Genomic DNA, 23,868 nt, shown 5'->3' on the forward strand with positions numbered 1-23,868 from the left:
TAACCTTTTTTTAAAAGAAAAAAGAGATATGAAAGACAAGTTGGTTTTTGTCGTAACAGTAAACTCTTCCCACAGCAACAGCTGTACATTGGCTCCACTGCGGGGGTGGCGCAGCTCCCTCTACACCGATGTGATGTTTACGGGCAAGCCTGTGCGGAGTGCTGCCTGGCCCGAGACCCCTACTGTGCCTGGGATGGCTCTTCGTGCTCTCGCTATTTTCCTACTGCAAAGAGGTAGGAGGAATATTCGATATAAATAGTGTTTCATAGTTATCTTACTTGATTCCATTTTTGGAACCACTTCTTCCTATAAGTATATCCCCTTTTTTTCTGAGGACTAAAATGAGATGTAGAGGGATTTTTGTTTTGTTTTGTTTTGTTTTGTTGCTTTCCCTTAAATAGTCAAAATTGTCAGACGATTGTATAATAGTACAGTTGGGTACTCAGTGTAATGAAACAAATGGTTTTGATAAAGTATGAAGGGAAATCTAAAACATCATGATAATATCCTTGAATGTTTACACTTGAAAATTGTAAAGTTTTGCAACTGCATCTTACACATGGGGGAAAGCTGAAGAGAAAGTCACCAGCACGGTTTAGACTGGGCCTTGTGTCTTTTGACCAAAAACTGTTCTTCTTTTTCTGTCCAGCAACCATTCTATCCTGGTTTTAAATTTTAATAAGGCAATTTATGTCCTTGGATGAATGGAAAATTCTCAGATATAAGAATTTACTTACCTATGGAGTCTTAGTACACAGGGACCAAATTATAAAAAGTCAAGAATATTTTTTTCTAGTTTTGAAGATACCGTATTTTTGTATAATGTTAGTTAACCAGCATTAAAACATTTTTTTGTGAATCTCCAAAATTTAAAGTCTACTAAATTATCATAGCATCATCTTGTACTTGCCTTATTTGAACTTAAAATATAAAACCATGTAATAAAATATCTATTTATCAATCTGTACACATGTATTATACAAATATTTAAAGTGTATTTTTGATAATTCTTGGAAGTGTTTTTTTCAGACATGCTTGACTAAAAGTTGCTAAGCTATGCCTAGAAGTTATCTAAAACAGTATATTTAGAGAAATCAACTGTAAGTTGCTGTCTAGGATATTGAATGCATTGGGAATGGACATTTCATCACTCAGTACAGTGTTATATTCAGGAGGTACAGTTATACTTCAGGGAACTTTAAGACACATCCTAAAAGTTGTACAGTAATTTGATTCACTTTTGCTTTAAAAAACAAAAACACTTTTCTTAATTTGACAAAATAGTTACCTTAAGATATTCTCTACCACTCACTTAAGGCTACTTTTCTCTGTTGATATTCACCAGTATTTAAAAAACAAGCAATGATAGATGAAAGTAATATACAATACTTGCTAATATAAACCTAAAGACTAACAGTAGCCCATCAACCTATTGAAACATTTAAGAGAAATCAGCATTATTAAACCACTGCAATTTACAAGCAATAAAATTTGTTTTTTTTTATCATAGCTAGTGTTTTATAAGAGGCTATGATTGTGAGTTTTTTCATTGCTGATGAGATGCAATCTGAAATATTTGAATCATTTTAAATGTTTGCAAAAAATATTAAAGAAAAGAAATTACCCAAATATCTACTCAGATATATTGACTACACACTTTAGTTAATATTTACTATAATGTTAAATCATCTACAACTTTAACTTTTCATATACTCAGTCCATATGGATTAAAACAGTTACCTTGTTAGTAATAATATTAAATATAAATGTTGTATTAGCTTATTCCATTTAATAAATACTCAGTTTTTAAACCCTCAATGTTCAGAATTTAGGCAGCATATTTGTATTACTTTCATATACCTATAAATTTTGTTGGAGGTTTAAATTTGAAACAAAAATGTAGTGTGGAGATAATGTTATCAATCAAAGAAACCATGGATAGTTTAATAAATAGCAGTATGCCATTTTCATAGCAATAAAATTAAATTAATTAAAAATAAAAATTGATGGTTCTGAAAATCGTTTAGCATTAGAGGGTTTTTAATGTTGCTTGAAAAAGTGAAGTTTAAGTTTGAACTAAAAATGAGTATTATTTCCTTTCCATGTGAAAATGTATAATATCAACTAATTTAATAATAATCCATTTGAATTTTTAACTTTTTTAATGAGAAAGAAGATAAAAATAAGATAAGTACATCTATAATAAGTTAAAAGCTGGGTCATATTATATATTTGAAATGTGTTTACTGCATACCTGGAATCCAAGGTTGAAGGAATTATCACTAACACATTTTTGTTGTGCCTTGCAGATTTTGCTTAATCCAATTTCATGTGTCTTTGAAAAGGATGTTTAGAAGCCTCACAATTTATATATTCTTTGCGAGGGCATTTTCAAAAGCTTAAATGGCAGTAAAAAAATGCCTTCCCAAATGCTTTGTGGTTCGTGTTTCACAAGTTCCCTTGTTGGCTCAATTTTGAAATGTGCAACATCTGCTTGATAGTCTCACAATTCTAGAAATAGAAATCTATAAATACTTGGGACTTCTAAATTTATGAATACAGTAACAAATTCCATGTTTGCAGCTCTCAATGGCCTTTGTGAGAACTCTTTTCAGGGACGGTCACTAACTTTGCAGCAAGACAATACTCATGAAAATAGATGCAGAAAATGGTTGGACAGGTGTCCCCAATCTTTTCCAGTCTGTTACACATAGCCAGTCTCCATATTTAGCCTCTTACTCGAAATACACGTCTTATTTGTACCGCAGTGACTGGAGCCAACCTCCTTCCCTGTCAAGGTTAGGGGGAAGACACCCAGAATGTACAGTAACTAACACGATCTGAGCAGTAGAACGCAGGAGAGATTAATTTAGATTTTTATAGCAAATTTAGCTTTCCTCTTAGAGGTACGTTTGTCATCTTCTCTCTTGCCTCTCTCTGACAAAATGAGGAGCCTTGCTCCTCAGTATTTGTTGTTGGTTTTGTCCTTTTACTGACTTCATAGGTAAATTGATTTGCATTCATAACCATATGATCATAAAAGAAACGTTTTATTAAAAAAAGGTTGATATAGCAACCAAAAAGGAAAATTAAAAGCTAACTTAAAAATAGAATTCAGTCTTAATACTATAATTTAAGAGAAGTCTATTTAAGGAATTATGTTTAAGTATTATGAGAAAGAGAACATTCATATGAATTTTAATTTTCAAGCTTATTCCCTCATTAGTAATCAGGAAAAAAAGTTTAATTCTATTTATTGAATAAATGGATTGCTATTCTACATTTTGTGCTTTTTCTTCAGAATTTAAGATGTTAAAAATTTTAGATTTTCTACATGTTACATTCTTACTGATTGATGTTCAGTAGCAGGAAACCATGAATTTTTTGTTATCAATACTTTGAAAGACTTTTAATGCATTGGTAGTACATTTGTACACTGTTTCCCATCTTGGATACTGCTCTTTCAGGTATGATGAGCTGCTTTTAAAAAAGTCTTTTAGTCAGATGTAGATGCATCTCCTCTGATAAACTCCTAGAGTCTTTGATTTTGATTCTTAATTCTTCTGACAAATTCCCAAGAGGGACTAGACATACAATAATACCTTTTAAATATAATTGTTTTAGACGCACGAGACGACAAGATATAAGAAATGGAGATCCACTCACTCACTGTTCAGACTTACAACACCATGGTAAGTTACAGCATTTTTTTTTAATCTTTCAACCTGGATAAAATCATAAGCAATAATGCATATATCCACACACATGCATGCAGAGTACACAGCTCTCCCAGAGTACTTAGAGAAGTGCAACTAAAGAGAAAGAAAATCTTGTGGAAAGAAAATTCTAATGAACACAAAGCGCTGAATTATGTTTTATTTTAGGTATGATAAATTCAAGATATTAGACCCTTATGAGAGTCAACACTCAATTTTCTTATATTAACCAACCAAAACCAGGTTTAAGTACAGGCTTTCGTACATAGTAGCAACCTGAGTGTAGGAGGCAACAAAAATATTCATTTAAATATATCAAAGAAGACAGTGTAGTCTTAAAATAAGCCATGCAATTTATTCATTAATATGCTGATAATATAGAGCCAGTGTAATATTACTAGGTATTCTACTCAAGTAGAAGATAGTCTGGAGGTCTTCACGCTGAGGATTTTGAACCAAGTTCATTTTATGATTCCTAAAAAATGTCAAGGCCTATTTAATGTCAAGTTGCTTATTTAATGATGAAATATCAAACAATCTTCATTTAAAAGTGCAGTTCAATTGTAGTATGTCTCATTTCCCCTACTTCAACCCTTTACAAAAACAATAATTAGGCTATGCTTCCCTCTGCTGGGAAAACTCAGCAATGACATCACTGCTAATGAACAACTCTTAGTTAAAAATGGCTAGAATTGTCACACGTGTACATTTTACATGTAATTGAACATAATTATCCAATTATCCTATTGACTTTTTTGGTGCCTTTTACATTAATCCTAAAAGAAGATCTAATATTTTTATCAGTTACTGGATTTGATCTACTGATTCTGTGTGTAGAATATTCATAGTTCATGAATGTTAAGAAAGAAAACACACTACACAAATAGCACCCAGCATGCATTCCAAACCCTAGATGCCTTTCTGCAAGTCAGATCCCCCTGTTGTATCCCCTACATGTGCTGGTATCTGATTCATGAATGTCCACAGGGCTGTTTGGGGGATGCCAATACCAGGAGACAGATAGCCACAAAATGATCTTATTATACTTTGAATCCGTTTTGCTTGCAAAATTTTCTTGTCTGTCTGCTATTTGCTTTCCTGTCTGTTAATTGTTCTCATTATAAAGAAAAAAGATACCACTAGATTGCTAGAGCAAATGTTGTAAATTTTTGTCTTTATACAGATATGGTACCTTGTTGACACACCCTTGTTAGATTTTTCAAATGGCTTTTTTCAGTTGGACAACAAAACATTCACTAGTCTTCATTCATCTATTTTGCATAGAAATATTGAATTATGATCAGCAGCTTTTAAGCATTACAGTGTATTGAATTATTAATTCATTATATTAAAGAATATATTTGCTTAGATATGGAGAAGCTAATAATAATATTACAAGTAAAAGAAACAAGGTGATGTAACTAGAGCTTATTGCTAAACAGATTTAATCTCCATGTCAACATGGACTTGGCTATATTGCTCACTTTTTTATCTCTAGGGCTCTAACCAATGCAACATCATGAATATAGTAGATATGTGATAAGTATTTGTTGAATTAATTATCTAAATATTTCAAGCTATAGAACAATTATTATTTTTGTCTTTCAGTAGAGATTTGATCTAAATAGCATCTGTTATTTACTGTGAAATTGACTTAAGTCACACATTGTTATTAACACCATTGTGTTCAAAAGTGGAACCTTTCTTAAGAAATACCATCAACCAGCAATTAACTAATAAATTATAGTTATAAACCACTTTATGTCAGATACTGTGCTGTGTTTTAAAGATTGCTAGAGAAGATATAAATCTTACTGATACATCCATTTGGTTAGCAATCCAGTCTCTTCATAGACCCAGTTAGTATTTTTATCAGAATATTATATATGCTGGAAGTATGAGTGTACATATATACAAAGGAAAAGCTGACCAAATACATATTTTTTTATTTTTTAAAAATGAGACTGTGGATAAATTGTTGACTATTGAATGGACTTTGGAGAGTGCTTCAGATTTTAAAGCTGTGCTTTGATGAAATTAGAGTGGTGTAAGGCTATAAACTTTGGGAATATAAAATTGCTTAGTCATGGAAAGAAAAATAATCGTGAATCAGTTTTTCTCCTGATTCTTCGGTTGGAACGCATACTACAGGGAGGAAAAATCATTGCTGTGTTTCAGTGTTCCTGGGTCTGTGTGTGTGTTTAAAAACAACTCCAAGGAGATGCTGGTACTATATGGGAGGAAATGGTGAAACAGCTGAAGAAGCTCTGCGGCAGTAAAACATTCCTTCTTTGAAGGCCTCTGTATTCCTTGTCTGCTTGTCTTGCTAATTGACTGAACGTAAAAAATAAACACCATAGATTACACTAAATTTCAAATGTTTGGGAACTAAGTCAGGCATTCCCATATGGTCAGACTGAGTCTCACTATTAGGAATCAGTGAATTATCTTGGAATAGGTGATGTCAACCTTTGAAAGTAAAGTGGGCAAAACTCCAGAGCTCAGCCCTGTTAAATCATGTATGTTGTCTTGCTAATGTCACATCTCACATTGAATAAAATATGTGTGCTCATATGGAAACATATAAAGATATGAGATGTTTTCACAGAAAACTGCTAAGCAACGTGAAGCCAAATTATACACTTCAGGACGATCAGTTCCAGCTGTAATGGTAAACATATTCTGTAACACTCCATATTTTACATATCCTGAAGTTTTAATAGAGGGACTATATAAAATAACTCACAATTAAGGTGGAAGAAATTTCACCCTCGATGAAACCTTTAACACTCACTCAGTGCTCTGTTCCCTCTCTTGTAAAAGCAGCACTGATGGTGAGCTGGCCTGGGTGAAACAGAAAAATCTAGCTCCACTTCCCTTTGGTCCAGCACACACTCCTCCATCAGTGGTGGCCTGTCGCCTGGGGAAATTTCAGTATAAAACCCTAAATATATATGTGCTGGCAGATCCTCTTGTCTTCCCACTCACACCTCATACACAATGCTAACGAGAAACCTCCAATATGTTCCCTTCCTTAAACTAACTGTTGTGCACAAAATTGGAGCTTGTCTGACTTTGCATTCAAGAGCAAGAGTGGTTGAATCAATTTCCTTTTAAACTACCTCTGATTCCTCCTTCTTTACTAAACAAGCTGTACTATGATCTACATGTCCAGAAAGGGAAAAACTATACCATAAGTACCAACAATTTTTAAAAATTAACATCACCTTAAATTTTTTAATCTTTGCAATATTTTAGGTCCTAACTTCTCGATTAATGCCATCATTGAATTTCACTTCGTAATAATTCTCTTGGAACTATTTATTGGAACATGCATTTCCTTTCTAACTTCCCACGGTAAAATGTCTTCTATCTCAATTTATAGCTTGGTTGGCATCAAAATTATTCAGGAATTTCATAAAATATCTTTGGCAGTGTCATCTTCATGGTCTGCAGAGCTGTAAATTCAGTATTTTGTAGCAATGCTAATCTGGTCTGCGCTTTAGCTTCTTTTATACAAGTAGAATATCCAACTATGAATCTGAGCACTTGGGCCCTAGAGAAGCCTCAAGACTTGATAGATGAGCTGCTGTCAGCCCTAAAACAAACAAACAAACAAACAAACTAAACCCTAACTTGTATAAAGTACCAAGTTGTCTCAAGTCTAAGATGTCACTGAATGTAAGATGCACCATTGTTTTATATACTGCTAAGAAAGAAAAACTGTCTAAAGGGGGCAGTCTAATAGATGATGGTCCCAGCATCAAGCCAGGACACAGTATGTTTCAGTATTGGCACGAAGGAGAAATAAATTCCCACGTGGAAGAGGATAGCAAATCAATTTGCCTGTTTTACTCCTTGAACCACAAAGTGGTCCTCATGAAGATTTACTTTCTGATTTCACATCAACAGAGTGGACCAAAAACTTCAGACAAAACTTTAATTTAAGGAGCTGTCAGCTTAGTAGAGTCTTATATGTCTGGCAGAAGTAAGAATAAATTCTTTCCAGAAAAAAGCAACTTCAACTCAGACCAAGAGCAACTGTAAGACATTCTGGTATCAGAGATGTTAAAGTATAAAGAAGTATGCATCCTGGAATGAAATTATTACAACATGATCTTCTATAACTTTTGTAAGCCCTTGTAGCTGTTTACACTGGAGAAAATCAGTCATCACCACAGTCATCTTCTGATATATTATATTAGGCAAATAATCCAGTTATTCATAATATATGTATGCCAGACTTGCACACACAACCTGTGTAAGACAAATAAAAAGAGGTTTGAAATATTTTGTGCTATCAATGTTCCTTATTAAAGTTTTTAAATATGTCATCAGAGGTCACTCAACTGTTTATACACCTGTAGTTTAACTGTTGTAAGTGGGAAGTTTTTAAACATGCTGTATTTTTTTTAATTCCAAAACTTACAAAGAAAACATATTAAAATACAAGATGGTATTTTCATTATTGTTTATGGAAGGTTTCTGCTTCAGCACGTGAGTGTTTTCTGCCCTCTATCATAACTTTTGAAATAAGTAAACTAAATATTAAAGCTGATGTTTCCTGATTTTTGAATGTATAAATTCCTTTGGTAATTTTATTCTGTCATGTAAATTATATATGCTTTCTTGGTAAATTTGTTATAAAATCACGAAAATAAAACATATCAGATGTTCAATGTAGACTAAATATTACAGTAGATATCTTCATATTGATGTTGCTTTTTAAATAATTGAGTTTCAGCCCGCCCTATCAAGAAGCATTGTAACCTCTGATATGACAAGATTGTTAAGCACAATATTAAAAAGGTTTCATAGTTAACTTCAAAACACATCAATTTCATTTTCATATTTTAATAGATACCTTAAAACTAAGATACTAGTAATGCTCTCTAATATAGTAATTATCTATGAACAATAAAATTAATTACCCTAGTTATATCTGTTTATCCATCTACCTTTCTATGCACTGACAAAAGCATTTAAACATAAATCCACAGGAATCTGTGAATTCAAGGAAAACTAGAAACTCCTTGAATTGTAAAATTCTAAATGTTGTTTTCTTATTGATAATTATTTCCCCGTACCAGAGACAGATCTTACTTTGGGGCATAAAACAAAACATTTTAATATTTAAATTTGTTTTAGCAATTTGATAAGTTATTAGTTTATATTTTCTCTAAGGTTTCATTAATTGAGTCTTTGTTGTACTTGACAAATTTATATATTAAGCATATTAAGCACATGGACTTCTGTAGGTGCATGTATGCGTGCAAACCCACATGCCACAGACATTTACAAGAAACTAGTTGGTATAAGCATCGCACAGAACCTTGGAGAAACATTGCACTAAGCATTATCTTGATAAAGAAACAATACCCCTGTTACAGAGCTAGTATATACTGTAAATTTGTGTTAAATACACTACAATATATAAGATTATCAAATCAATTGTTAGCCATCTTAATATACAGTCAGGTCCAAAATACACATGAATATTAAGGATTAATGAAATTTTTTATCTTCTTTTTTTAATTTATAAATATTTTATGGCTTCCCAAGAATTACTGATTCATCCATGAAATGCCTTTTCAGCTACTGCTACTTAAAGAGATACCATTCATTTACTTGAAGTCAAATTAGTCTTTTCTATTGATAAAATGTCTATTATGTTTCTGGAGAAAAACATCTAGACTCCAGTAAGAAATATCAAAATCTAAGTAATGTTATTTATACATAAGAAGTGAAAATCTCCAGGTTTCTGTGTCATCAAGAGTTGATGGACAGTATTTCCTTTCCTCCTTTGCTTTATCTTTTACAGTGAACAATATTGAGGAAGAAACTTACAATGTAAAATATGAAAATTACAGTGTGATAAAAGTGGAATTAGATTCCTCTTTGTGTAGTTCAGCAACTAGCTGAATTTGCTAAGTATTTAATATAATTTGCAACCATTTGCCCTTCTCCCAAATTAAGTTTTACTTTTATATACATTATTTATGAAATTCAACTTTTTAATCTCCTCATGAGGGAGAACATCAAAAATGACAACAAAGATCAAACTGTTGAATACATATGTGGTTCACTGCCTCACCTATCTGTCTTTCCTGCATGAAGTCACATTTCCTAAGATTCTTACATTATTAACATTTCAATCTTGGGAGACATTTATGGGGTTAAAATGGAGAGTGAAATAAATGGAAAGCTGAAATGTGATGCCTTCTGTTTCTGCTATATTGGAAGAGAATCAAATACTAAATACGGCCTTTAGCAACATGATATTTCTGGCCAAATGATGGATATCATGACTTTTTGTTGTTACAAAAGGAAGCAATTTATTTAACTTCTTTCTTTCCTCCCATTCTTTCTGGTTTATTAGCCTCATTTCATTTCCATAAATTATCCCACTAAGAGAGGAAGTGATTAATTGAAGATTACTTCCTTAAAAACATTATTTCTTGTCATTAACAGCTGCAACATATTGTAATATGTGTTATTCAAACACACTGTGATGCTTTTAAAGTAATTTTAATGTTTGTTGCTCTCAATTATTTTGCTCTAACTATTCAGTTCAACCGATACGAATTCATTATGCCAGTTCAACAACTATACACTTCTTGTTTGCTGGTAATTTTCATGACGAAAGTTAGTATTCAAACCAGTTACTTTCTAAGTGTGAGGAGTATTTGAAAATGGATTAAAATGAGATTGCTTTCTTTCTGGAAATATGTAAGGTTACTCATTGGCACAGATATCCTTTAGAGTTATAGGTGACCCTGGAGATGTAAGAATATATTCATATAATTTCTCAAATCTCTTTCTCTTCTTATTATCCCATATTTGGAAATTTTGATTTTGGAGTATACTTGATTAATCATCATCTTTTCCTTGATATAGCTCAAGTCAACTCTGGTAACATTATAAAGCTTAATACAGCTAGAAGACTTGAAATGTTTACACCTACCAGCAGGTTAATAATGTACTTGTCATAATGAGGGTTATAAACTCTATGCCCTTTTTAACTGATTAAACTCTTAGTCATTTCTTTTATGTAATTATGATAACTCTGTGTCTTGAGGATATCAAAGTTACATGGGGTTTCAGCCTTTAAATGCGGAGTAAATCTTTACCTGGGTTTGCCATTTAGCAAACATCACCTGAGGCTTTCTGACTGCCTTAGGCCAGAACTCTGGAACACACAGTATGGAGGGAGATAACCAGATTGATAAATTGTTGTAATAAATAAGACTACATGTACTCTAAAGATATATGTAAAAAGAGATTTTTCAGAAGCATAGAAGAGGAAATAACGTCTTTGATGGGGATGAGAGAATAGGATTGATGTTGGGAAGAAGTTCATAATTTGTCTTATTATGTATTCTCAATAGAAGATTTTATTTTGAATAAACAGTTGAAACTTTCAGAGGAAGAGCAATAAAAATAATATCACCTTACATATTTATGACTGTCTCTATCCAGACATAATACTATTATTTGTATGTAGATATAGTTCAGTAACAACAAAAGTATTTAAAGGGGTAATAAAAATTGTATGTTGTGTGTAATTGGTAAATGACCTAATATATTTCAGATTATTTTTGATTATTTAATTAAAAACAACAATAAGATAAAGATAGCAATAATGTCACACAGGCAAAGCAGGTATACTGACAGAACAAAACCAGGCACGTGGCAAGAATGCATTTACCAAGAAGTTATAAATGTAAGACATAAATTTGTCTAAAGGTTTTTTCAGGCACTGTAGGGGGACAAATATGATCAACTGGTGAGTCACAAAATTTGTTTAAAAATATCATTTGTTCAAGAGAATCTCAGTAACTCCTAAGAACTAACATTAGAAAAGTTTTCAAAAGATGAACATCAAGAAAACAATGCAAGTTTGCAAAAGTTAACCACTATATATAAAAATAGATAAAAAACAAGTTTCTTCTATATAGCACAGGGAACTGTATTCAGTATCTTATAATAACCTTTAATGAAAAAGAATATGAAAACAAATATATGTATAGATATGCATGACTGGGACATTATGCTGTATACCAGAAATTGACACATTGTAACTAACTATACTTCACTTTAAAAAAAAAGAAAAAAAATGCAGTGCAAAGAACACCATAATTAGCAACACTATGACATAAACACAGTGAGCAAATCTAAATCTGTAGAGTATTGCTATGAGCTCCCTCAACATAGATCAGAGGGACCCGACCCAACACTATTCAATAAAATCAGTTATATCATGGGATTAACACAATGAGTTTCATGTAAACTGCTCTCAGATCAATTGGTTTAATCCAGAGAGATATTTTAGATTATACTTTCCTGTATGTACAAGACTTCATATCCTCAAGAAGTCTTTAATACACAATGTTTTCTCAGTTGAGCTTTTGATTTATATTGTGTATTTATGCGTTCAATAGTACATGCTCTGAAAACTACTTATAGTGTAGCTTTTCTCTGCTGCAATTTCTACACAGAGCTGTTTGCTTTAATAACAGTCAAAGTGATAGTACTTGGCATCCTAAGAAAAAATTGAAAATCTAGTAAGTTTAGAAGACAAGAATCAAAATGTTGTTCCTATTTGTAATTTAAAAAAAAAAAGAAAGAGACAGAGAGACGGGGTAAGGGAGCTGGGGGAAGGAGGAAGAAAAGGAGAGAGAAAAACATACTGTTATTAGACCTTTAATGTTTCCTACATTGTACAAAATTTACTCAGGCAGCTCTGGGGTATGAGGGTCAGGAAAAGGAATGGATATTTATTGAGTGCCTTCCAACAGTCTTTTTAAAATTTTTATTGAGTATCTGTTTAGAAGGTGTCAGATAATGGAGAAATTAACAGAAAAGTGTTTATATTGTTACATCTAAGTACCCAAATGTATGACTGCCTGGCTGAGACCACTTGAAATGAAAGTTCTGGTCCTAAATTAAAAATTGCTGATAATAGAAATATTCTACTGCAGAGAAATTAACAGAAATAAATGTTTTCAGTAGAAATTTAGTTTTTTTCTATTTTTGCTGATGGCAGCAGAACCAACAAAACATAAAATAGGAAACTCATAAACCAAAGAAAGACAGTAGTACCTCTGCATACTCACTATGATGAACAGTTAATATGACAGAACCTTTTAACTTCACTGCTTACTAACTAGAAGATTGTTTTTTTTGCTTTTAATTCATACAAAGGAGAGAAAGAAGGGGCCAACTCAGAGGGGAATGAATCCTTAAGGTATTGGCAAGAGTAGTTATTAAGGCACCAAGCCAGTGAACCAAATTCTCCAGTTGTGGTTCTTATCTAATTCAGGTGGAAAAGTATCTGAATGTCATGATGTTTCTTGAAGAAGTCCATGATCTATTGCTGTATTAAACTAAAAACAACTTGGCATAAATTCTTGGTCAAATCAAATAACAACTTGTACAGATTCTACTATAGACAAGTAGCAGACTAAATATTTCTTTAAGAAACATTTACTATTAAGATGTTTCTTTTTCTAATGTACATTAGGGAACATTTGCCGTCACCAGAGGAGATCTTGGAGAGAAACTAAAAACTAGGCAGGTTTCCCAAGACCGTAAGTAAGCAGAAAGGTCGCTATGGGTCCAATAGAATGATTATTTTAGTTGGGAAGAAGACAATTAAGTAGTGACTTTGGAAATGTACCTAATAGATGTTTCATTTATATGATGCTCTGTTATTTCTTATTATTACAGGTTACATTGCTCCTTTTAGCTGAGTGTCAACTAATGTGCTGAAGTAATTAAACATATCTATGTTTTAGAGCAATAACTTACTTTATACCTTAGATTTCTGTAGTTACGTATAGTAACTTATACAGATTAGATGAGAGAGACCAGTCAGGTATTATCATGAATTTCTACAAGAAAAGTAGACCTGAGAGGCATGGCTGATAAGACAGAAGATACTGGTGGATCACCATATTATTTGTTTCTAAATCCAGTTGATTTTTTTTCTATGTTATCATGTTGTCATATATCTTATCGATTCTTTAATATGTAGAAATTGAAGGAAAGTCTCTTCCTAAAAGTAAAAGGATTTTAAATTAATTTTTTTTACTTCTTTTATCTTACTGGACTAAGAACACTTAACATGAGATCCACCCTCTTAACAAAATTTTAAGTGTACAGTATAGTATTGTTCACTATAGGCATAATGTACAGCAGATCTCAAGATCTTATTTATCTTGCATAATTAAAATTTTATACCCATTGGTTAGCAACTCTCCATTTCTCTTTCCCCCCAGCCCCTGATAGCACCATTCTACTATCTGCTTCTAGGAGTTTTGACTACTTTAGGTACTTCATCTAAGTAGGATCATGCAGTATTTGTTTTTCTGTGACTGCCTTATTTCTCTTAACATGCCCTGAAGTTTCAAGCATGTTGTTGCATATTGCAGATTTCCACCACTTTTAAGGCTGCATAATATTACAACTAAAATAATTTCTAAATCAAAAAAGTTTAAACTGCACAGCAATTAGCTGAAAAAAATGTGTTTTATATAAACTTTAGTGATCTCTGTGACAAGGCATTCTAATTATTCATGGTAGATCCTGAATCACAAGAGATTTTCCAGCTCCTGTTGGACACAGAGATTCAGTTCATCTCTCTCCAAAGAAGCAGATATCTGCAAACTAGTACAGCAGCATGCGTTGTATCTGTTCAATCAAAGATACTCTAATAATATCAGAGGAAAAAGAAAACCACTACCAAACTCTGTGTATATATTGATGTGCAGATATATGTATCTCCAGCGTGAAATAAAATGGACTTGGAATTAATTAAATAGTGTTGTTCCTTTACATTTCAGTCATTTTCTCTTTTTTCTTATTTCCAAGGATTGGTCTTTTAAATAAGAAGGGACAGACACTTCCCAATATTAGAAATTTTTTTTACGCCTAGAACAATAGAGGAAAAGGCACTCAGACTGACATCTCTGGAGATCACAAATGTGGGCAGAGGGTGGACCAAAGGCAGGGAGAGTGAGAACAGGAGATGATGGATGTCAGCTGTGTACAGGGATTGGCTGGAAGCAGGTTTTTGGAAAGTTTTAAACTTAGAGCAACTCATATTATCTATGACAGACAAAAGTACTCAGTTGTAACGAGAGTAAAACTGTCAAAGTGATGCAAAAAAAGGGGGAGGAAACATTTTTTTAATTAAAAATCTAGAGTTTGAAGTAGAAAGCAAGAAGTTTTCATCTGTCTGCACTGTCAGCCCTATATGCATGTGAAAATATATTTATTATTTTCTACATTAATTTAATGAGTTCCAGATTACACAGGATGTCTTAATGGAAAGAGGATTATACAAGATAATAAGAAGGCTTTTTTCTCTAAATGAGTTTTACCTAGACTCCCTGTGTTGTACTTTTGATCTTAACTATGTTTCATTTACCACATTGAAGGAGGTTACATAAAGGGTAAAATAATAGAAACTTAATCTGGAAACAGGTTTTATTATTGCTGCATTTTATTATATACTCTTGCCATATTCTTTAGCCTAATTCTTGAAAATAATAAAAGATGTGTCATTTTAAAATAAGGACAATTGAAACCACATTGCATTATAATTGTGCATCTTTCTTCTGAGCCATCCCAAACATTTCACACCAATTGATCTTCAGAACGATCTTGTGGGTTATTTAGGGTTTACTGGTGGGGAGTATAAACTTCCTGAACTCTGCCTTCTGTAAAATACTAGATAAATATTATTGGTTGGTGAATTTAATTTTACAGATGAAAAATAAACACAGAGAGGCAAAATAATTTCTCAGAAATGGATTCTTGTTTCCAAAAACCCAGTCTAATAACTTCCCTTCTAGAGAATAGTACAATATAAACTGGCCCCATTAGTCAGAGCATTGAGTTTTTACAATGAAAATAATTTCTTGGAGAGTATCATCGTGGCATTTAAAGATACATGGTTATCCTGCACACATGACTGATTTTGTTGATGTAATGCTACTTTCTGGTAGACTATGTATATGCTTTATATCACCCATAACAAAATAATGAGTCTCTTTAGGTAGACACGGGTTCTGAAATCTTACATTCTTGACCTTTCTGCCATCCTCAGTCAATTTGGAAACGACTTCCAACTTGGCAACAAATTTTTCTCCTGAATTTCCGAATAAATACTTTGAAAAGTTGAGTTTACTTCTCTAACGTTTTCTCATTTCACTTCCTCATCACTGGCCAGATAATCACCATGGCCACAGCCTTGAAGAAAGAATTATCTATGGAGTAGAAAATAGTAGCACGTTTCTGGAATGCAGTCCCAAGTCACAGCGAGCTCTGGTCTATTGGCAGTTCCAGAGACGAAATGAAGAGCGAAAAGAAGAGGTACGGGAAGGAAAGTGGCTGGACTAATTCTGTGTGACATATACTGTTAAGTGATCTCAGCATGGTTGGCTGGAGAGGGGGTAAAAATACTGTGAATGTTTATTTTTGTTTTCTTAACCTATCAATACTCATTCATTAAACAAGTATTTTGAAGGCTGATTTTATGACAGGCTTTGTGCTAGGATTTGGAGAAACAAAAGTGAACTGGTAACAGTTTTGTCCCAGAAGTCATTTGGGGATATAATTTAGAGGGCTGCTTTTTTCTTCCTGTAGTTAGTTATCTACAAAACAATTATGTTATCTACATGTGTATAGAAAACAAATCAAATCCTCCTACTAATTTTAATTTTTCTTTGATTAATTCTTCTATTCAAACATTTTCTTGTCTCCATTAACTTCCTCCTCACAGGGGGAGGGAGCTTAAGGGGAAGGAGTAGTTGATTTAGGATGAAGGAGCTAAGGTCCCAGTATGAACACTGATATGAACTATGCATATCGTATCATGAGGATCTTCCACCTCAGAGGATCCCCTTTATTCCTCTGTAGAATTAAAAAGCCATACATAGAAAACCTCAGTGAGTACTCTGAGCCTTTACAGCTTTTAAAAGCGTTAAATAACGGTAACCAGGCTACGTAGGTGATTTGTGAATGTACTACATGCAGACAGTCTTACAGATGCAATTTGAATACAGGAGTAAAACTCCCCTCTTCATCTGTTTTTGACAGTTGAAGCAGTCTTTAAACATGTAGATATATTACTGAGCTCTCTTCATATTCATGTCACAGCTGAGACTTAGGAAACTGAATAAATAAGTAATCCCATGCTTTTTTCTGCTTGCCAACTGCTAAACGTATTTTATTTTTTCAAATCTTATTATAAATTCATTCTAATGCATTATTTTCTCATATCATGTTTCTGTATTTCCAGTTCCAATATTTAATGTTAAATTTCTCCTAAATTTATATACCTCATTTCAAATTTATAAAATAAAGTATATCTTTGTCCTTCCCTCCCATTATCTTGATTATTCTAAATTATTATGAGAAATTCTATTAAAACATTGGACAACCAGTATTTTGCAGTGCATCTTAAAAGCAGTTGCAGAAATTTACAACTATTTTCCCCTATGAAAAAATGCTATCATTTCTCTTAAACTAGAAATGTTATTAGCTATTAAAGTGTGCGTCAATGCATAATATAAATTTTTACTGAGATAGGTTCTTGGAGCTTCTATTTCTTTAAAATATGTATGATTTTACTACTTTTTTCTTTTGCTAGATCAGAGTGGATGATCATATCATCAGGACGGAACAAGGCCTTCTACTGCGAAGTCTACAGCGGAAGGATTCAGGCAGTTACCTCTGTCATGCCGTGGAACACGGTTTCATGCAAACTCTTCTTAAAGTGACCCTGGAAGTCATTGACACAGAGCATTTGGAAGAACTTCTTCATAAAGATGAGGATGGAGATGGCTCTAAGACCAAAGAAATGTCCAACAGCATGACACCCAGCCAGAAGGTCTGGTACAGAGACTTCATGCAGCTCATCAACCACCCCAACCTGAACACAATGGATGAGTTCTGTGAACAAGTTTGGAAAAGGGACCGAAAACAACGTCGGCAAAGGCCAGGACACACCCAAGGGAACAGTAACAAATGGAAGCACTTACAGGAAAATAAGAAAGGTAGAAACAGGAGGACCCACGAATTTGAGAGGGCACCCAGGAGTGTCTGAGCTGCATTACCGCTAGAAACCTCAAACAAGTAGAAACTTGCCTAGACAATAACTGGAAAAAATGCAATATACATGAACTTTTTTCATGGCATTATGTGGATGTTTACAATGGTGGGAAGTGCAACTGAGTTCCACCGATTATAAATTAAGTCCATGAGTAACTTTCCTAACAGGCTTTCTTCCTAATCCCAACACTTAATGGAGGTCAGGTGAACGCAGACACTCACTGCAGCAGACTCAAGTGTTTCTTACGAGATTTCACTGTACAAACTTAGCTTTCTTCTTTGCCTGAGAAGTAAAAATGTCATTTGCCATATTGCCATCTAAAGAAGAAAAACTGCATCAGCAAAGCCATTTTATTAAACTAGAAGTTTAAAGTAAACTGCATGGATTTACTAAGCTGATGAATATTCCAAAACGTTGGATTCAAGGATATTTTTTGTCTACCAGCACTCATGTTGATATGTACTGGAGGAGTAAACTGATACCGAATGAAATGATCTGTGGAAATATAAAAAACAAACCATCCATCATCCAGAAGAAAAATAGAATACACTGATCTACTACTGATGTCTTCTTCCAGCTTTGATCTAAAGATGTATTTTATTAAAACTATAATTTAAATATACCGTGACAAATATGCAGAAAAATTAGCTCTTTTCTAAGTTAGAGTAGGTTTTTGTCTTACAAGTATTGTGCTATATAGTTTTTGTTTTTAAAAACTCCAGTTGTGTGCTGCTTTTTAAAAAAAAATTGTTTTTAGTTTTGCAAGAGGGATAACCAGTATTGTTCTGGAAACACATACACATCATTAACAATTAATTCCTAAAGTCTGGCTATAAATTATGCTGTATTTCTCTAAGGAATTCAGAAAAAAATAACACCTCCCCTTCTTTAAATATCATCTAAATTAATTAGAACCTGCATATTGTTCTTAGAAAAACAGAGCATTTAACGTGGAAAAAAGAGAAGAAATTGGTTGGTAAATGCATTTTGTTGTACCTAACGGATCAACGAAAAGAAAAGGAAGTGCATATTTCATAAAAATAGTAAGCATTGTTAGTAGAAAATGTCTTAATTCTGTGCTTGAATTACCGCGTGATATTTGAGACGTAAAAACTCTCTAGTGACTCCAGTAGGAATTTTATCTGAGTTAACTGAATTTTTTTGGGAAGTGGAAGATCAGTAATATTCAGAACAACATCCTAGAAGCAGATTTCCCAATTCTGTTTACATCTGTAGCCGCTGCCTCTTATCCCACCTTGTTTAAGACAATGATCTGTCTAAAGAACCCATGAGTCTTTTCATGTCAGTGGGAGTGGCTTTTATACAAACTCTTTTCCAGGACACAACCCACACTCGACACATGGAAAGCTCTGTCTTCTGCAGCAACTTATAAAATAAGCTGGAAGATTATTAAGGGCTTGCCTGCTTCATTGTCCTAAGATGATTCCCTGAGAATCACTAACTCCAAGACGTGTAAGACCTTCAGCATTGCAATGCAGTTTCTTTTGCACTGCACTCACCTGTCCGAGAATCCCTCCCTAGGTCCTTTTTCCTGCACAAAAATGCAAAGGAAACATCTTACTGCTAATTAATGAAAGCAGCATTGAAATTCTAACTCTTGCTGCTTGGGATTCTAATTAACTCAGCATTAATTTCTCACCTCAGACTACAGTGAATATTTTAAAAATTCTCTATCAGCTGAAATATCTCACAGATGGAAGCTCATGTTTCAGTTTTAATGATTAGTTTGAATAAACAATTTTGACGTTTGTTTCAAATGAAGCCTAAAAATATTCTACATTCAATGTCAGATTCCATTGATTCATACAGTGTTACATTTAGAAGTACATTCTCAAGTGGTAGCTGAATTTTAAATTATTTGAAGGACACACTCCTGTAGAGAAAAAAGAAATGTTCCAGATAGAAATCAAAGAACACAGAGTTCTCCAAAAATAGGTCATTCTTTTATTTTCATACAGTATCTTAACTGTTACTTAAATTCAGTGTTATAGTTGATTCTAAATTTGCAGCTGAATCAAATTTATTTGCAATCACAGAAGTATCTTGTTTATTACTAGTCCTTAAAAATAAAGGATTTGAAGGGATAGAGATTGTATAACTTCAGGGATGCCTTCCAAGATCTGAATGCATTTTGTTTATTATTATGAAATACCAATAGGAAGTCTAGACTTCAATTAAAAGAAACAAAAATAAATCCACTGGCATGTCTTTATAAATCATTAGGTATAAGTTTTCAAAGAAAATCATTGATATAACTTGCAGGTAATTAAGTCATTTACAGTCACAATCTTCTGCCAATGTCTACTGAGGGGGGTGCAATTTGTACGAAGAATAATTAACATCCCATTTAATTCAGTTTTAATAGACTTTGGCATATGCATGTATCATCAGAGTTGAAACTTTGTTAAGAGACTCATGTGACCTTAAATTATGACAGCAATCTTAAAATAGAAAAAAGGTACATCACAGCAGATAAGTTATGGCCCAGTTGAAATCAAATATAAAATGTAAATGCATGTAAATGCACACTTATTGCTACTTTTTATGTATTATTTAGTGATTTTCAATGGTATGTGTTTAATATTTTTGCTACCTACACATTAGGCAAAAGAGATGTAAATAATTTTGAAAAGAAGAGGAAGAGCAGTATAAATGCAGCTTCTTATAGGTGCTCCATTTCAACGTGTTCAACATTATCCTAAAATGCAAGATGTTCCCACATAGGTGACAAGGTGGCTTATGTGCTATTTAAGGGCGGAAGCTGTGTGCCCATTCAATAAGCATGGTTTTTTTTGCCAGGTAGTAAATATGTTCCATATCTGTATTTATCATTGCATTTCAGATGGGAACTAGAAAACTGGAGAGAAAAATGTAATGAAACTGCTGCTGTAAATTATTCCTTTTAGCATGTATTCAGTTGCTAAATACACATTTCTTCAAAATATTTGAATTCAGATGTCTTTACTCTTCCATGTAGCATATGGTGTCAAGGAACAAAAGTTTAGGAAAGATTGAGAACCAGAGTCAGGTTCTAGCAGACTTCCTCATTGTAGGCCTCTATAAACTGGGTTCTGTGTTTATGGTGATGATGTGAATTTTATGCCCTCCAAATTCAATACTGTTATTTTATGTCATATCCAAAAAGCAAATATGGGGATGACATTCTACAAAGTGTCATTATCATGATCAGTTTGGTTTCATTCAAGATCTACAAAGATGCCTGACAATTGTTACTGAAATTGCCTATCCTGCAAGCATTTTATTAATATGGAGTAATTAATGTAATATTTTGAAATCTTTGTTTTATGAATTCATTTTCTAAACACAATTTGCATTCACTTTAATGGAGACATAACAGGTTTCATGACTTCAAAGACACACTTAACAAATAGGATTCAGTGTCAATGTTATAATGTTATAAGCTGGCTTAATGCCAAAGACAGCCATGCTTTTTATTTTCAGTTTGTAATAATTATTTAAAGTCAGTGTTAATGTTCGCAAAATACATGTTTCCACAAAGAAGAAAACATTTTTCAAAAAGTTTGCAAAATCCTATTAGTTCTATGTGCAACAATTTTCATATACTAATTAATTAAAGAAACACACTTTTTAAAGTTGATATACTAAGAGGACTTACACATGAAAGAGAGAATGAAGCCACTGAAACGGTGCCTCGTACAGTATGGCCATTTTCAGTTAACCTGACCAAAGGAAACAGCTTGGGTTTCATTTTAAACATGCAAGCACACACAGGCAGAGAGACCAAATCAGACCAAACCAAATGAAAAGATGACTTTGAATATAAAGAAATTGGGCTTCTAGACGCTTTGTTCTTTCGAACCGGATTCCTACCCGTTCTATTCCACTGACTTGTCTACCTGCTGTGTGCTAGGCACTGGTAGGTGATGAGGATACTAACGTAAGACAGAGCCCTTGTCCTCAAGAGCTCATAGTGAAATAAAGGAAATAGTAACATGACTTAGCATCATCTTATTCAGCCAGTCTTTCCTGATCCTCCCATCCTTATATTGAGCAAACCATCTTTTGGCAGTAAATCTGTGCCTTGTATGTTCTTTTTATTGCCACACTTACTCCACAGTGTAATTACTTTGTTTACAACTCTATCTCCTTGTCTAGACTGTGAGCTCCTTGAGGGCAGAGTTTCTATCTAATTTATCGCTGCCCCCAGTGCCTAGCATGGTGATTGGCACAGGGAAGGAGCTCGTTAAATCACTGTGGGAAAGAACCAGGTTACAATGTGATGAGTGCCAAATGCAAACTCAATAAAAGTGCTATGGGGCTGTCCAGATTTCCCAACACCATTTGCTGAAGAGACTGTCTTTTCTCCACTGTATATTCTTGCCTCCTTTGTTGAAGATTAATTGAGTGTAGGTATCTGGGTTTATTTCTGGGCTCTCTATTTGTGTTCCATTGATTTATATGTCTGCTGTTACGCCAGTGCTAGGCTGTTCTAATTACAGTAGCTCTGTAGTATTGTCTGAAATCTGGAAGGGTTATGCCTCCAACTTTGTTTTGTTTCTTCAGGATTGCTTTTGCAATTCTGGATCTTTTTTGTTTTCATATAAATTTTACGATTATTTGTTCTAGTTCTGTGAAAAATTCATGGGTAATTTGATAGGGATTACATTAAATCTGTAGATTTATTTGGGTAGTGTGGGCATTTTAACAATATTAATTCTTCTAATCCAAGTGCATGGGATATCTTTTCATTTCTTTGAATCATCTCCAGTTTCCTTTATAAGTGCTTCATAGTTCTCAGTGTGTAGATCTTTCACCTCGTTGATTAGGTTTATTCCTAGGTATTTTATTTTTTTGATGTGACTTTAAGTGGGATTTTTTTTCTGATATTCTATTGTTAGTGTAAAGAAATGCAACTGATTTCTGTATATTAATCTTGTGTCCTGCTACCTTGCTGAATTTATTTATTAGTTCTACTAGTTTTTGTGTGGAGTCTTTACAGTTTTCTATATAGAGTATCATGTCATCTGCAAATAATGACAATTTTATCTCTTTCCAGTTTGGATACTTTTATTTCTTTTTCTAGAATAACCCCTCACACCATATAAAAAAATAAACTAAAAAATGGTTTAAAGACCTAAATATAAGGCATGACAGTATAAAACTCCAAGAAGAGAACATAGGCAAAACATTATCTAACATAAACTGTAGTGATATTTTCTTCAATCAGTCTCCCAAGGCAAAAGAATTAAAGGCGAAAATAAACAAACGAGACCTAATCAAACTTAAAAGTTTTATACAGCAAAGGAAACCATCAACAAATGAATGACACCTATGAAATGGGAGAAAAACTCTGCAAATGATGCAACTGACAAGGGATTCATATCCAAAATATACAAACAGCTCATGCAAATCAATAAAAAAAAACAGCCCAATCAAAAAATGGGCAGAAGACCTAGAGACATTTCTCCAAAATAGACATGCAGGCACATGAAAGGATGCTCAACATCACTAATTATTAGAGAAGTGCAAATCAAAACCATAATGAGGTATCACCTCACACTGGTCAAAATGGCTGTCATCAAAAAGTCTACAAATAAATGAAAGGCTGTGGAGAAAAGGGAACCCTCCTACACTGTTGGTGGGAATGTAAATTGGTACAGACACAATGGAAAATAGTATAGAGTTTCCTTAAAAAGCTTGAAGTGGAGTTACCAGATGATCCAGCAGTCCCACTGCTGGGTATATATCCAGAAAAGATGAAAACTCTTAATTTGAAATGATATGTGCACCCCATGTTCATAGCAGCACTGTTTATAATAGCCAAGACTTGGAAACAATCCAAGTGCCCAATGACAGATGATTGGTTTAAGAAGATGTGGGATATATATACAATGAAATATTATTCAGCCATAAAAAGAATGAAATATTGCCATTTGAAGGAACATGGATGAACTTAGAGATTATCATACGAAATGAAGTCAGAGAAAGACAAATATCACTTGTATATGGGCTCTGAAGCATAGTACAAAT

At 33.4% G+C, this 23,868-nt stretch overlaps 1 protein-coding gene across 5 annotated transcripts in view; it reads left to right on the forward strand.

Annotated features, from left to right (window-relative positions):
- Window positions 1–22,175, forward strand: part of SEMA3A (semaphorin 3A) — a 695,593-nt gene extending 673,418 nt beyond the window's left edge. For 4 of the 5 annotated variants that reach the window (XM_072965111.1, XM_006211741.4, XM_072965113.1 and 1 more), the window contains 4 exons: window positions 76–233; window positions 3,625–3,692; window positions 15,952–16,094; window positions 17,374–22,175. In XM_072965111.1, coding sequence (XP_072821212.1) covers window positions 76–233; window positions 3,625–3,692; window positions 15,952–16,094; window positions 17,374–17,829 — 825 coding nt within the window. In that variant the 3' untranslated portion in view covers window positions 17,830–22,175. Of the gene's footprint in view, window positions 1–75; window positions 234–3,624; window positions 3,693–14,300; window positions 14,434–15,951; window positions 16,095–17,373 lie in introns of those variants that run through there. The other variant, XM_072965115.1, reaches the window with a different exon arrangement.
- The last annotated feature ends 1,693 nt before the right edge of the window (window positions 22,176–23,868 follow it).

This window comes from Vicugna pacos, chromosome 7 (genome assembly GCF_048564905.1).
Source record: "Vicugna pacos chromosome 7, VicPac4, whole genome shotgun sequence".
Taxonomy (NCBI): Eukaryota; Metazoa; Chordata; class Mammalia; order Artiodactyla; family Camelidae; genus Vicugna; species Vicugna pacos.